At 41.2% G+C, this 12,923-nt stretch overlaps 1 protein-coding gene across 11 annotated transcripts in view; it reads right to left on the bottom strand.

Moving 5' to 3' along the window:
- Window positions 1–6,382, bottom strand: part of OCIAD1 (OCIA domain containing 1) — a 28,261-nt gene extending 21,879 nt beyond the window's left edge. For 5 of the 11 annotated variants that reach the window (XR_006711483.1, XM_045474107.1, XM_045474114.1 and 2 more), the window contains exons 1-3: window positions 5,998–6,124; window positions 4,890–4,952; window positions 4,406–4,486 (exon numbers count right to left, since the gene is read on the bottom strand). Coding sequence is in view for 9 of the 11 variants with exons in the window: in XM_045474107.1 (XP_045330063.1) it covers window positions 4,406–4,486; window positions 4,890–4,947 (139 nt within the window). In the remaining 2 variants the exon portion in view is untranslated. Of the gene's footprint in view, window positions 1–4,405; window positions 4,487–4,889; window positions 4,953–5,975; window positions 6,127–6,187 lie in introns of those variants that run through there. The other 6 variants (XR_006711481.1, XM_045474108.1, XM_045474116.1 and 3 more) reach the window with 5 other exon arrangements.
- Window positions 6,383–12,923: the final 6,541 nt, after the last annotated feature.

The following is a 12,923-nucleotide window of genomic DNA, read 5'->3' on the forward strand; positions in this document are numbered from 1 at the left end:
CAATGTCAAGCAACTAGAAATAAGATCCCTTCACAGCTATACTTTAAAATAACCCCTAGACCAAATCTAATTTTAAACCAAGATGAATATATTTAATTGATCTAAAAATTATGTAAAAATTACCTTAGTAAGTACTTTTTCTACCCATTCCTGTTTTCATCACACCTTTTTTTAAAAATCACTGGACATAAGATGATACTCCCCAAAGTAACATGGATTCCATGAATTCATTTATATGTTAACAACATCACATATTGCATATTTAACATATGTTAAACACACACGTCCTTATATGAAGATACAAATGTTAATGTACAAAACTCCCTGATGCATGACTGTTAGTTCTCCTGGTAATTGTACACTGAATTGCCTATCATCTGTGGCTACAGCCAAGGTTCTGTTTTCTATATTTGATGTTATTACAATATGCAACACCTAGCCTATCTTTTTAAAAACAATCATTATTAATGTACTCATATAAATTATTCAGTAATTTCCCAGTAACTCATATATGGTATATAACTAACGAGCTGGGTTTTAGCCTCTCCTTATTACATGCTTTCTAAAAACTTGTGATTACTGGGTTTTTTTTTTTAAGATTTTATTTTTAAGTAGTCTCTACACCCAACATGGGGCTCAAACTCAAAACCCTGAGATCAAGAGTCACATGTTCTATCTACCAACAGAGCTGGCCAGGCACCCTGTGATTAATCTGTTTTAATACACAGAATTAATTACTGAGGCTTCTATTATTCATACACTACATGCCCTACTTTTAACAGCCAGGCATATATGAGTACTCTGCCTATGATCACTGTTCTTCAATACTTTCAGTATAATGCTGTCAGAGCTACTTAGAATGTTAAACTTGTACAGGAACATGAATTTATCATCCAGAAATCTATCTAGACACCGTAGTAGCCATGCGGCCATGAGCCTAACATTACAATGATCTCAAACCCCCATGTACCAGACTGGTCTTTTCCTTAATTCTGTGTCAACAACAGACTTGAAAACAGATCACTTTATCTACTCTATGCAATCTACAAAGATAAAATATATGTTGCCAGAGTACAATTATGTTCCCAGAGAAATTATTCCCAAACTATGAGCCGTGAAAACCTTTTACAAGTCTTTGATCCATGATGACAATGAATCTAAAACAATTCTTCTCATCTGCAGATGCATCATCATCTAATTCTTACTCAGGTTCTTTCTAGCTTGAAAGCTCTGTAAGTCTCTGAATATTAGACTGAAGACAAAAGGCACAAGATTATGAGAGCTCCTATTACCTTCTTGGTCTTTGTTAATTCTTTTACCACCACTTGTTCCCTTACCCATGGGTACTACCCAAATTGATCATGTATTCTACCATTCCTACATATTAACTACATGACAGGTACTATTATCAGTTCTACTCTTTTATTTCTATACTTAATTCCTTGAATTCGCTAATATAACACACCTCAAACCCTAATTTCTCACATACTCCTTTGCTTCTCTCTAGTTGCTTACAGATCTTCCACAATCAAATGTTACAGCAGGAAATCAAAGTGCAACTAAATGTTTCCTCCTTCCAACAGGAACTCTCTCAAACTACTTTTTAATCAGTAATGCCATCATTAGTTGGTCTCCTAATTTGGACATCTGAAGTTAATACACCCTATTGTCAGTTTGTTTAAAAACTATGTTATGTATCCTTTAAAAAAAATCTTCCAGGGGGCACCTGGGTGGCTTGGTCATCAACTACTGATTTCGACTTGTCATGATCTCACAGTTTGGGAGTTCGAGCCCCACATCAGGCTCCAAGCTGACAGTGCAGACTGCTTGGGATTCTCCCTCTCTCTCTCTCAAAATAAATAAATAAACTTAAAAACTCTTCCAATGCCATCCCACCTGCCCTAGTCGAAATGACCACAATCAAGGACATCTCCTCACTGACCGTATGTCTGATACAATTTCAAAAGCTCGTAACAGATTTCACAAAGTACAACTTATCCTTCTAACCTGTCCTGCAATCCTGGTACCTAATCTTCCTTTTAAAAATTTAAAAACCAGATGAACATAAGGGAAGAGAAGCAAAAATAATATAAAAACAGGGAGGGGAACAAAACATAAGATGACTCTTAAATATGGAGAACAAACAGAGGGTTACTGGAGGGGTTGTGGGAGGGGGATGGGCTAAATGGGTAAGGGGCATTAAGGAACCTGCTCCTGAAATCAATGTTGCACTATATGCTAACTAACTTGGATGTAAACTAAAAACATAAATCAAATAAAAAAATAATTAAAAAAAACTTACAAACCAACCCCTTGGCCCTAAAACCGAAAGAATATAATGAACCAAATCTTTAACTTCTTGGTATTATGTTCATTTTCTATCCCCAGCAAAAGATCTCTATTCCAATCAGTTCAACCTCAAGTCTCCAATAGAGATCAAGTTATTGTAGACTCTGCCTTTGTTCACTATTCCTTTCATCTAAATGTTCCTCCAACATTCTTCTTCATTTACCTCAAGTCCTATTAGTTGTTAAGACTCATTTGTTTACTAAGGCCTTTTTTAGTTAAATCAACTCCAATTAATTCATCCCTTTTTAAAATTCCTACAGTCATTTTTTAAAATTCCTACAGCCATCATGTACTTAATCTTTCCCTAAGTGTTTCATGTGCTATCATTGTCTCAATTACAACAAAAACTACTTTAGGACAAAGACTAGGTCTCATAAAATTTAAATGCCAGGCCAACTGGTGAAAATATACATCTTCTTTAATTATTTAAGTTACCTCCCTTTCTAAAATTCCCTTCTACTTTTTTGGTAGAATTACTTTATCTGAAAGGACTTCAGTGACCAGATGAAGCAACTCTAGGATTCTGTTCCAAAGTAAGACTCTGTTTTGTTGCTTTCAACATAATCCCTGTATTTATTTATTTATTTATTTTTTTTTTAAATGTTTGTATTTGAGAAAGAGAGAGAGACAGAAAGAGAGAGTACTGAAGTAGGGGAGGGGCAGAGAGGGAGGGAGACAGAATTGGAAGCAGGCTCCAGGCTCTGAGCTGTCAGCACAGAGCCCGACACGGGGTCGAACCTACAAACCATGACATCATGACCTGAGCCAAAGTCGCCACCCAACAGACTGAGCCACCCAGGCGCCCCGTATAATCCCTGTATTTAAAAAACAAAATCCTCATGGATAAGGTCTCTAGTCAAAAATCCGCTAGTAGTGTGACAGCATTTCAGAATAATAAAGTGGAAATTGCCTAGGTTTTATCATGTAAGTTAGGAATCTTAAGAGTTAAAATCCCCGGGGCGCCTGGGTGGCGCAGTCGGTTAAGCGTCCGACTTCAGCCAGGTCACGATCTCGCAGTCTGTGAGTTCGAGCCCCGCGTCGGGCTCTGGGCTGATGGCTCAGAGCCTGGAGCCTGTTTCCGATTCTGTGTCTCCCTCTCTCTCTGCCCCTCCCCCGTTCATGCTCTGTCTCTCTCTGTCTCAAAAATAAATAAACGTTGAAAAAAAAAAATTAAAAAAAAAAAAAAAAAAAAAAAGAGTTAAAATCCCAAGCTTCTGTCTCAGACAGACCTGGCTTCAAGTCCAGACATAACAACTGATCAGCTGTGTAACACTGGGTAATTCATTTAACATCTCTAAATCTTAATTTCTTCATCTGTAAGGTGAGGGTAATAGTTATCAATCTTACTGGGTTGTTTTTATATAATCCATGTACACTCAGTAAATGCTAGCTATTATTGTCACCAACAGAATTAACTCATAGTTTTGAATAAACTTTCTAAACATTATTACTTTAAATATACACAATTCATTTTCCTTAATCAACCTCTTTTAGCAATAATCATACCATACCAAAAGCATGCCAATTTTTTCCATATGAAGTCAAAATAATTTCAGGTACTAAAAGTCAAATTTTGGGGTCGCCCAGGTGGCTCAGTTGGTTAAGTGTCCAACTCTTGATTTTGGTTCCAGGTTCATGAGATTGAGCCCAGTGCCTGGCTCTACACTGGCAGCACAGAAGGGCTTGGAATTCTCTCTCTCTCTCTGCCCCCTACACTCGTGTGTGCACACGCATTCTCTCTCAAAATAAATAAACATTAAAAAAAAAAAAGGTCATGGGGCGCCTGGGTGCCTCAGTCAGTTAAGCATCCAACTTCAGCTCAGGTCATGATCTGACGGTTTGTGAGTTTGAGCCCCATGTCGGGCTCTGTGCTGACCTCTTGGAGCCTGGAGCCTGCTTTGGATTCTGTGTCTCCCTCTCTCTCTGTTCTTCCCCCACTTGATCGTGCGCGCGCTCTCTCTCTCTCTCTCTCTCAAAAACAAAGATTACAAAAAAGGTTGTTTTTTTTTTTTTTTTTTAAAAGGTCACATTTTATTGATTAGAAAATTTAACTTACATCTGAACCAGAAGCTTTCATCATTGCACTCTGCGAAGACTCTTCTTTCTTCCTCGGTTGGAATGTAATCAGCCCCTATGTCTTTGTACCAAGGAAAATTGGCAAACGTTAAAGTGCTCATGGAAAAGCTAAGCCTAAAAATTTAATTTAGTCTGGACATTAACAAAACACTCTTTTTTTTAAACGAAGTAATGAAACAACTGGCTTGTAAACTTTTAACAAACTTTGCCTTCAAACAGGAGTTAGTGCTATTATCTACTCATCAGGACTAGCTACATAATGTGGTGGTCCAGTGCAAAATGAAAATATGGAACCACTGTTCAAATTATTAAGAACTTCAAATGGCAACACATCATTCAACCAAGTGTGTGTGACTGCAGTGGTCACATACTCAAGCAGCCAGTCCAGTTGCTATTATTCAAGGCAGGGAGCTTTTCTACATGGAAAGTGCTTCTAAATACAAACATTTAATATTGATAATTACGGGGAATTGGTCTTGGAACTTCTGCATTCGGCTCTCGAAAATCAGCCCTCCCATTCATCTTTCCTGCATCAAAAACAGTTAAGTATTAGAAATGATGACATATACCAAAATAAATTAAGATAGTAAAATCACTAGTCTACATGGCAATCAAGAAACAAATATTTACTAAACACTACTACATCTGAAGTACTTGATGTAATAAAAATAGTCACCTAAATAAAAAAGTCACAGACCTATTAACTAATTTGGAACTGATTATTCATCTTAGGTGCCTTAAATGAAAAAAGAACAATAGGGCCTTTATAAATATTTATCAACAGATTACCTCAAATTAAGATATAAAAGGATATCGATAAAAGACACATTTTTCCTCCTGAATCTGGTTATTTCACATTATCCTATGTTTTAAACCTTCCAGACATAGAAGAGGAAAAAATCTCAAAAGTCATTTCTGGGATTCCATTTTTAAAAAATGAAATAATCATCGGGGAAGATACAACCTCTCCCACAAGGCACTACTCCACAAAAGCTGAATAACAAAGACGTCACACCCTTCTCCGTAGGGTTAAAAGCTAACAGAAAATTCTGTATTCTCCAAACTTTTCTCGCTCCCTGGGCAAACATTTCAAGAACATATATATTTTTATTTACTGTTTTTTTTTTAACCCATGCCTCAAGACTTAAAAGACAAACAGATTCAGTAACTGCGTATTTGATAAAGTGCTCACACAGGATGATTATTCCATCTTAAAAACCATTTACATAAAAATGGGAAATGGCATTACGATTAGGATAGCAACTGAGGCCCATGCATATTTCACTCACTCCGTAAACCTACATGTCAATCCCTTGGCTAGGAAAAAAAGGACACATGAAGTCTGCTAAACAGACTACTTCCATCCTGCAACAACAATTAAAAGTGAAACCTGATTTCCTGTGACTGCATACCACCTAGAAACCCTAGAGACACGGCTGACAACACAATTTTAACCTCTTAATCCCCCAAAAGACCCCTGAACTGAACCCTCGTCGGCCTAACGTCTGTTCCCGCACTCCATCCCCCACCACCATATCGACGTCTCGCACCTGCCAACACCCCAGTACACACGTTCGTCACCACGAATCACTCCCTCGCCTCCCCGGGGCACCCGCACTCCGAAGCCCGAGAGCCAACGCGCGATCCGCCAACCCTCGCAGGCGGGAAAATGGCGGAAGGTGCAGGATAGCGGCTGGCCGCGCGGAGGTGGTGAGTGGGCAGGTTGGGGCGGCATGGGGGCTCTTTGCGTCACCTCACCCACCTCCTGACGACAGCGGGGAGCGACGGCGCGGCGAGTCCGGGCGATCGGGGGCAGAAGGCCTGGAAAGGCCAAGAGAGGGGAAGGCGCGCGGGGCTGCACCGCAGCAGAGTTGGGGGGTGGGGACCAGACAACAACTTGGCCTCCAAGAAGTCACCCAAATACGGGATCAAAATGACCGCGACCCGGAAGCACTGGCGACCTGCGGGAGGAAATGACGTCACGCCCCCCCCCTCCCGCGGCATCCAAACGTTAGCTGCCTCGGAGTGGATGCCGGCGCGGGCGCCTGTCGGCACCGCCCCCTCTGCTAGTCCCTCCTCCCTTCACCCCTAGGCCGCGGCGCTCGCGAGCTACAGTGCGGCTGCGCGCGCCACCACTGCGGGTCAGGAGTCCCACCCCGCCACCTTCCTGACTGCCGGGGGACGTTGGGCCTCAGGCTCCTGTGACGCACCTGTCATCTTCCGGTGACCGGCTGACGGGAAAGTTCAGGAACACCTTCTTATCCCCTAGTTGAGATAACCGATTTTTCTTGGATTTCTCTGGTTTGGGGCTTTACACAATTTATTTCATTCTTTGAAAGTGGTGGAAAGTAATTACTAAGCATGCGTACTTGGCTATGTGTCTTGGTGTTTTGAGCTCAGCTGCCGACTAGCTCTAGAACCTGGGGCGTGGTACAGTACCTCTTTGAGCCTCAAATTTTTCTCATCTGAAAAGTGGAAATTACACCCATCTCATAGGGTTGTTAGGATTAAAGCAACACGTCTGAAAACAGACAAGCACCCAACGGTTCTCTATTAATGGAAGAGTCTCTGGGGAGCTCGTGACTTCTGTTCATCGGACAGGCGACATTCATTCATGTATTCATTTTAACAAATATTTACTGGGTGCCTACTGTGAGCCAGATGCTGAAAGTTCCCGGTGACTCGACAGAGAACAATTAACTCTACCTGTTCTTGTTTCATCAACTCCGAACAACCTCTGGTTTCTTACCTCTTTCTGAAACCCTCTGCCACTGTCCTCATTTCACCCTTTCCACTGCCTGTAGAGCTGCCCTATATTTATTTTCCCACAGGAATATTTAAGAGAGACAGCCTACTGTGATCCATCTAAAACACAAACCTGTGGTTCCTTCTTTAGAACCTTTTGATGGCTCCCGTCATGCACAGAGTATAAGGCCCTTCGTGACTGGGCCTCTGTCCTCTTGAGCCTCACTTTCTTCTGTTGCAGTGTTCAATAAGAAACAGCCTGGGGCGCCTGGTTGCCTCAGTCCATTAAGCCCGACTTTGGCTCAGGTCATGATCTAACGGTTCCAGCCCCGCGTGGGGCTCTGTGCTTCCAGTTCAGAGCCAGGAGCCTGCTTTGGATTCTGTGCCCTCCTCTCTCTCTGCCCTTCTCCCACTCATGCTCTGTCTCCCTCTTTCTCAAATAAATAAATGCACATAAAAAAAAGAAAGAAAGAAAGAAAGCAAGAAAGCAAGCGAGCCTGTGGCCTTTTGCACTCACAGTCCCTGTATGCTGTTCCCCCTAACTTAACCCTCTTCCCTGCCTGGTCCACACTGTTGGTATTTCAAAATCCTGCTTTTACATTACTTTCTTTATAAAGCCTTCCCTGAAGCACACCACAGAGAATTAATCACTCCTCCTCCTTAGCACCTCTTTTCTTTGTACATATTTCCATCATTCCAACGTAGATCTGCTTTGTGTTGTGATTTTTTGCTTGTCTGTCTCTGTTAACGGAACTCTTTTGGGACAGAGACCTTTACTGATGAATCTATACACTTCCAAGTATATTCCTAAGATATTCAAATTAACAATTAATACTCATTTTGTTTCTGGGACAATGCTAAGCGGAGAGTAGGCCCAGGGGGTTTGTACTTGCTGTTCTCTCTTCTAGAACACTGTTCTTCCAGGTGTTCACATGGCTTCTTAGATCGAAGCTGATGTCACCACATCAAAGATGCTTTCTTTGGTTATTAAAATAGAACCCCAGTCACTCCCTGCTACCGTATTTATTTTCATAGCACTCATGATGTAAAACAATTATTTGTTTTTTTATTGCTTTTCTCTCTCCACTTACTAAAATAAAAGATCTATGAAAGTAGGAGCCTGACTGACATCAAAATGATTGGCACATAGTATGAAATCAATAAATATTTCTTTAATGAATTTGTTGAGTACATTTAAAACAAATTTTTTAATGTTTATTTATTTTTGAGAGACAGAGAGAGAGACAGGGTGTGGGCAGAGGAGGGGCAGAGAGAGAGGGAGACACAGAATCTGAAACAGGCTCCAGGCTCTGAGCTGTCAGCACAGGGCCCAATGCGGGGCTTGAACCCATGAATCATGTGAGATCATGACCTGAGCTGAAGTCGGACGCTCAACCGACTGAGCCACCCAGTTGCCCCTGTTGAGTACATTTTTATAAGAAAAGAAACAAATTAGAAGACATACTGAATGAGCTTTATGCTAAAGCAAAATCTGATCTTTGCTTTCTGACTAGATTGTAAGATCCCAGAATCCAGTTATATCATTTTCTTTATATTTACTGAGGCAAGCCTAACACATGGCACATTGTATTTTGGTAAGTATATGTCCTATTGCCCACATATTTCTCAGCAATCAAATCAACTGATAAATTGGATTTCTGCTGATGAAAGGTATGGTGCTCTTTCTGTGGTAGCAAATTAAGATTTTAAGTATTCAAGCTAAACTGTCATTTTCTATGCTGGCATTTAGAAGTTATTAGGTCTATTTGTAACGGGTGATGCAACAACCAAAGAATTCAAACATAAATTGGGTAAAATCCAAAGTCGTACTAGAAGTTGACTCACAATTGATAGAGGCTACAGGATTTATTAGCAAATTCAGAACTTTGGTGCTTTAATTTTGAACTGTGAGATCACCAGAAATAAGTTTGTTTGGATTAAATTAAGTCACTTCAAAATACCTGCACTGAGGTAAGGTCTAATGAAATGTCACCATAAGAATGTTTGCTTGTTAGACATAACTTAAAAAAATTAAGGGGCGCCTGGGTGGCTCAGTCGGTTAAGCGTCCAACTTTGGCTTAGGTCATGATCTCACAGTTTGTGAGTTTGAGCCCTGCGTCTGGCTCTGTGCTGACAGCTCAGAGCCTGGAGCCTGCTTCTGATTCTGTGTCTCCCTCTCTCTCTGCCCCTGCCCCACTCACCCTCTGTCTCTCTCTCTCAAAAATAAATAAACATTAAAAAAAAAAATTAATTATAAAAGAATTGTTGAGGGTGGTCATTAGTTCATAAAAATGAAATCCACGGGGGCCCCTGGTGGCTCAGTCAGTTAAGCATCCAACTCTTGATTTTGGCTCAAGTTATGATCCCAGTGTCATGGGATCAAGCCCCACATGAGGCTCTGCGCTCAGCATGGAAATGCTTATTCCCAATCTCTCTCTCTCTCTCTCTCTCTCTCCTCTGCCCCTCCCCCCCCCACTTGTGTGTGTGCTCTCTCTCTCTAAAATAAAAATGAAAAGGGGCGCCTGGGTGGCTCAGTCGGTTGAGCGTCCGCCTTCAGCTCAGGTCATGATCTCACAGTCCGTGAGTTCGAGCCCCGCGTTGGGCTCTGTGCTGAGAGTTCAGAGCCTGGAGCCTGCTTCAGATTCTGTGTCTCCCTCTCTCTCTGCCCCTTCCCCGCTCATGCTCTATCTCTCAAAAATGAATAAACATTAAAAAAAATAATTAAAATAAAATAAAAATGAAAAAATACATGAAACCCATGTAATAAATTCCTCCTTAATTTCAGTGTCAAGAAAAAGTTTGTCTTCTCAGATGAACTCTTGAAATTCCATAATCACAATTATTGTTGAGCATATTTCCATTTTTACTCCATGAGGGTAGAGATCGTGTCTTATTTGTTCACCATAGACTCTCCAGCGTTCAACACCTATTTATTGCTCAAAATGCAATGTAATAGAAGCCAAAGGAAGAGAATGTTCCAAGAAGGAAGGAATAGTCACTCATGTCAAATGCTGATAAAGACTGAGAACTATCCATTAAGTGCAGCAACAAGGTTATTTATAACTTTTGCAAAAAGCAGTTTCATACCTAGATAGCAGTGGGTTTAGAAAAGAGTGGGAATAATATGGAAAAAAAGTGTGACTGTTCTTTCCCAAACCTTAGTTGTTGAGTGAAAGGAAGTCCTAGAGTGGTAGCTAAAGGGAAAATATAGAGTAGATGAAGGTTAGTTTATGTTTTTTCTTTGAATTCCATAGAGACTTAAGTATAATTGTTAAAGGGGAAGACCCAATAAAGAAGAGTTGAAAGAAAATACGGGAGTGAAAAGGGATAATTCATAGCCTAAGGCAGATTTCCCAACTGGTGTTCTGTGAATGTGCTATAGGTATGCCTACAGCTATGATCCATGCAGCCTTCAGGATGAGCTGTGGGCAGAGCCCACAGGCCAGTTGCCGGCAGCCGAGCAACCTTCTTTGAGGTCCTCTGAGGGTAACTGGCATGGACTAAAGTCTAATGGGATGCACAGATGATGAGCGTGGTGGGCATCTTTCAGCTCTTCTTCACCCTAAATGGCAGAAAATTTAGTCAAAGGGCACATTGCTGCACAGTGTGGGCAGGGGCCCTAGATGCTGCCGGAGATATTTATGCTCTTTCGATGCCCAGGGAGCATGGCAGGCATCCTAAGGCGCAACTAGCAGAGGAGAGACCCAAGGAGATAGGACAGGGGCTCCTGGTGGGCGTAGCTCCAAGGAATAGCCCCAGGCAGCAGCCCCAAATCTCAGTCTTCAAATTAATTCCACATGTCTGGTGAGTTCTTGACGTCCAGGTGGGCCGCAGGTGGACTGCTCAAATCATGCAAATTAGAGCTCATCGATATTTTGGTATACTTAACGTCTCAAAGTTCATTTGGACTCAAAGTTCACTGGGATTATCACAGGACACTTCCATGCTATGTTTGTTAATGAAAGATAAGAAAACTGTTAAAGAGTCATTAGATAAAATTTCAGTAAACACTGAAAGGTTATTACCTTCTAAATTTCTCATTGATGAGAGCTACTAAGAATTCATTACTTACCAATAACCTTTACAAAAAAAGGAGGTATCTGGCTGGCTCAGGTGAAAGAGCATGCAACCCTTGATCTTGGGGCCATGAGTTCGAGCCCCATGTTGGGTGTAGAGAGTACTTAAAAATGAATAAATAAACTCCAAAAAAAAAAAATTCAAAGAAATAATCGCTAAAAAGTCAGGAAATTTGTATGGCCGTTTCAAATTTAAACCTAATATTTACATTTAGAGCTGTCTGGGTGGCTCAGTCAGTTAAGCATCTGACTCTTTTTTTTTTTTTTTAATTTTTTTAATGTTTATTTATTTTTTCTTAATTTTTTTTTAACGTTTATTTATTTTTGAGACAGAGAGAGACAGAGCATGAACGGGGGAGGGTCAGAGAGAGGGAGACACAGAATCTGAAACAGGCTCCAGGCTCTGAGCCGTCAGCCCAGAGCCTGACGCGGGGCTCGAACTCACGGACCGCGAGATCATGACCTGAGCCGAAGTCGGCTGCCCAACCGACTAGGCCACCCAGGCGCCCCAATGTTTGTTTATTTTTGAGAGACAGAGTGTGAGTGGGAGAGGAGCAGAGAGAGAGACACAGAATCCGAAGCAGGCTCCAGGCTCCGAGCTGTCAGCACAGAGCCCGATGTGGGGCTCAAACTCACCAGCCGTGAGATCATGACCTGAGCTGAAGTCGGATGCTTACGGACTGAGCCACCCAGGCACCCCTTCTGACTCTTGGTTGTGGCTCAGGTCATGATCTCACGGTTCGTGGGTTTGAGCCCTGTGTCGGGCTCTGTGCTGCCAGCACGGGGCCTGCTTGGGATTCTCTCTCTTCACCTTTCTCTGCCCATCTCCCACTTGTGCTGTCTCTCTCAAAATAAATGAACTTAAAAAAATAAAAAATAAAATTTACATTTAGAGAAGCAAGTTCAAGTTTAAAAGATATTATTTGGGGATTTTATACAATTTAATATTTATTCAAATAGAGTCAATATTTTGTTTTGTTCTCTCCCCTTGTATTTTGTATTTTATCGTAATTATACCATAATAAATATACACCCAAACACATAAATAGATGTGTGTGTATATATTTACCATATATACATATATATCTCCTGCATAGATGCCTCAATCCCCTCCAGTTTATTCTAGTGAATAGCACAAATATTGTCATTTTTCTATGTTTTCCATGATGTAAAAAAAGTTGGGACATGTATAGAATTTCTGAGGAGAGAGGGGATAGTGAATAGGTTGATGGATAAGTATAAACGGGAGAAGGAGTGACCCATCCTTTGAAACAAGGAGGAAGAAAGTAATAAAAGGTACAAAATACCTGTTTATATATTTGTGACGGGAAGACAAGGAAGTTGGGGATATTGGCAAGAGAATGTCTGAAATGATAGGCAACGGAATTGTAGTAGGAAAAGAGTGAAGACGGGCAGTAGGCATAAAGTTAGGGTTCTCAAAGAACCCTGGCAGTTGCCACGTTGTGAAAGCCCAGTTGTACATAAAGTTATCTATGTGGGAGAGCAGGAAGAATATAACATTGACCAGCCAGTGCAGTGTAAATATTTCATACTTGCTGGCTTCACATCACCACTGCCAAAGACTTTGTCGTCATGAAAATGGAGGTTATGGGAAATGAAAGGAAAGATAACAGAGTTTGGGGTTGCTTCGGGTTCGGAGCTACAGGCTAGTTCCAC

This window comes from Leopardus geoffroyi, chromosome B1 (genome assembly GCF_018350155.1).
Source record: "Leopardus geoffroyi isolate Oge1 chromosome B1, O.geoffroyi_Oge1_pat1.0, whole genome shotgun sequence".
In the NCBI taxonomy this organism is placed as follows: Eukaryota; Metazoa; Chordata; class Mammalia; order Carnivora; family Felidae; genus Leopardus; species Leopardus geoffroyi.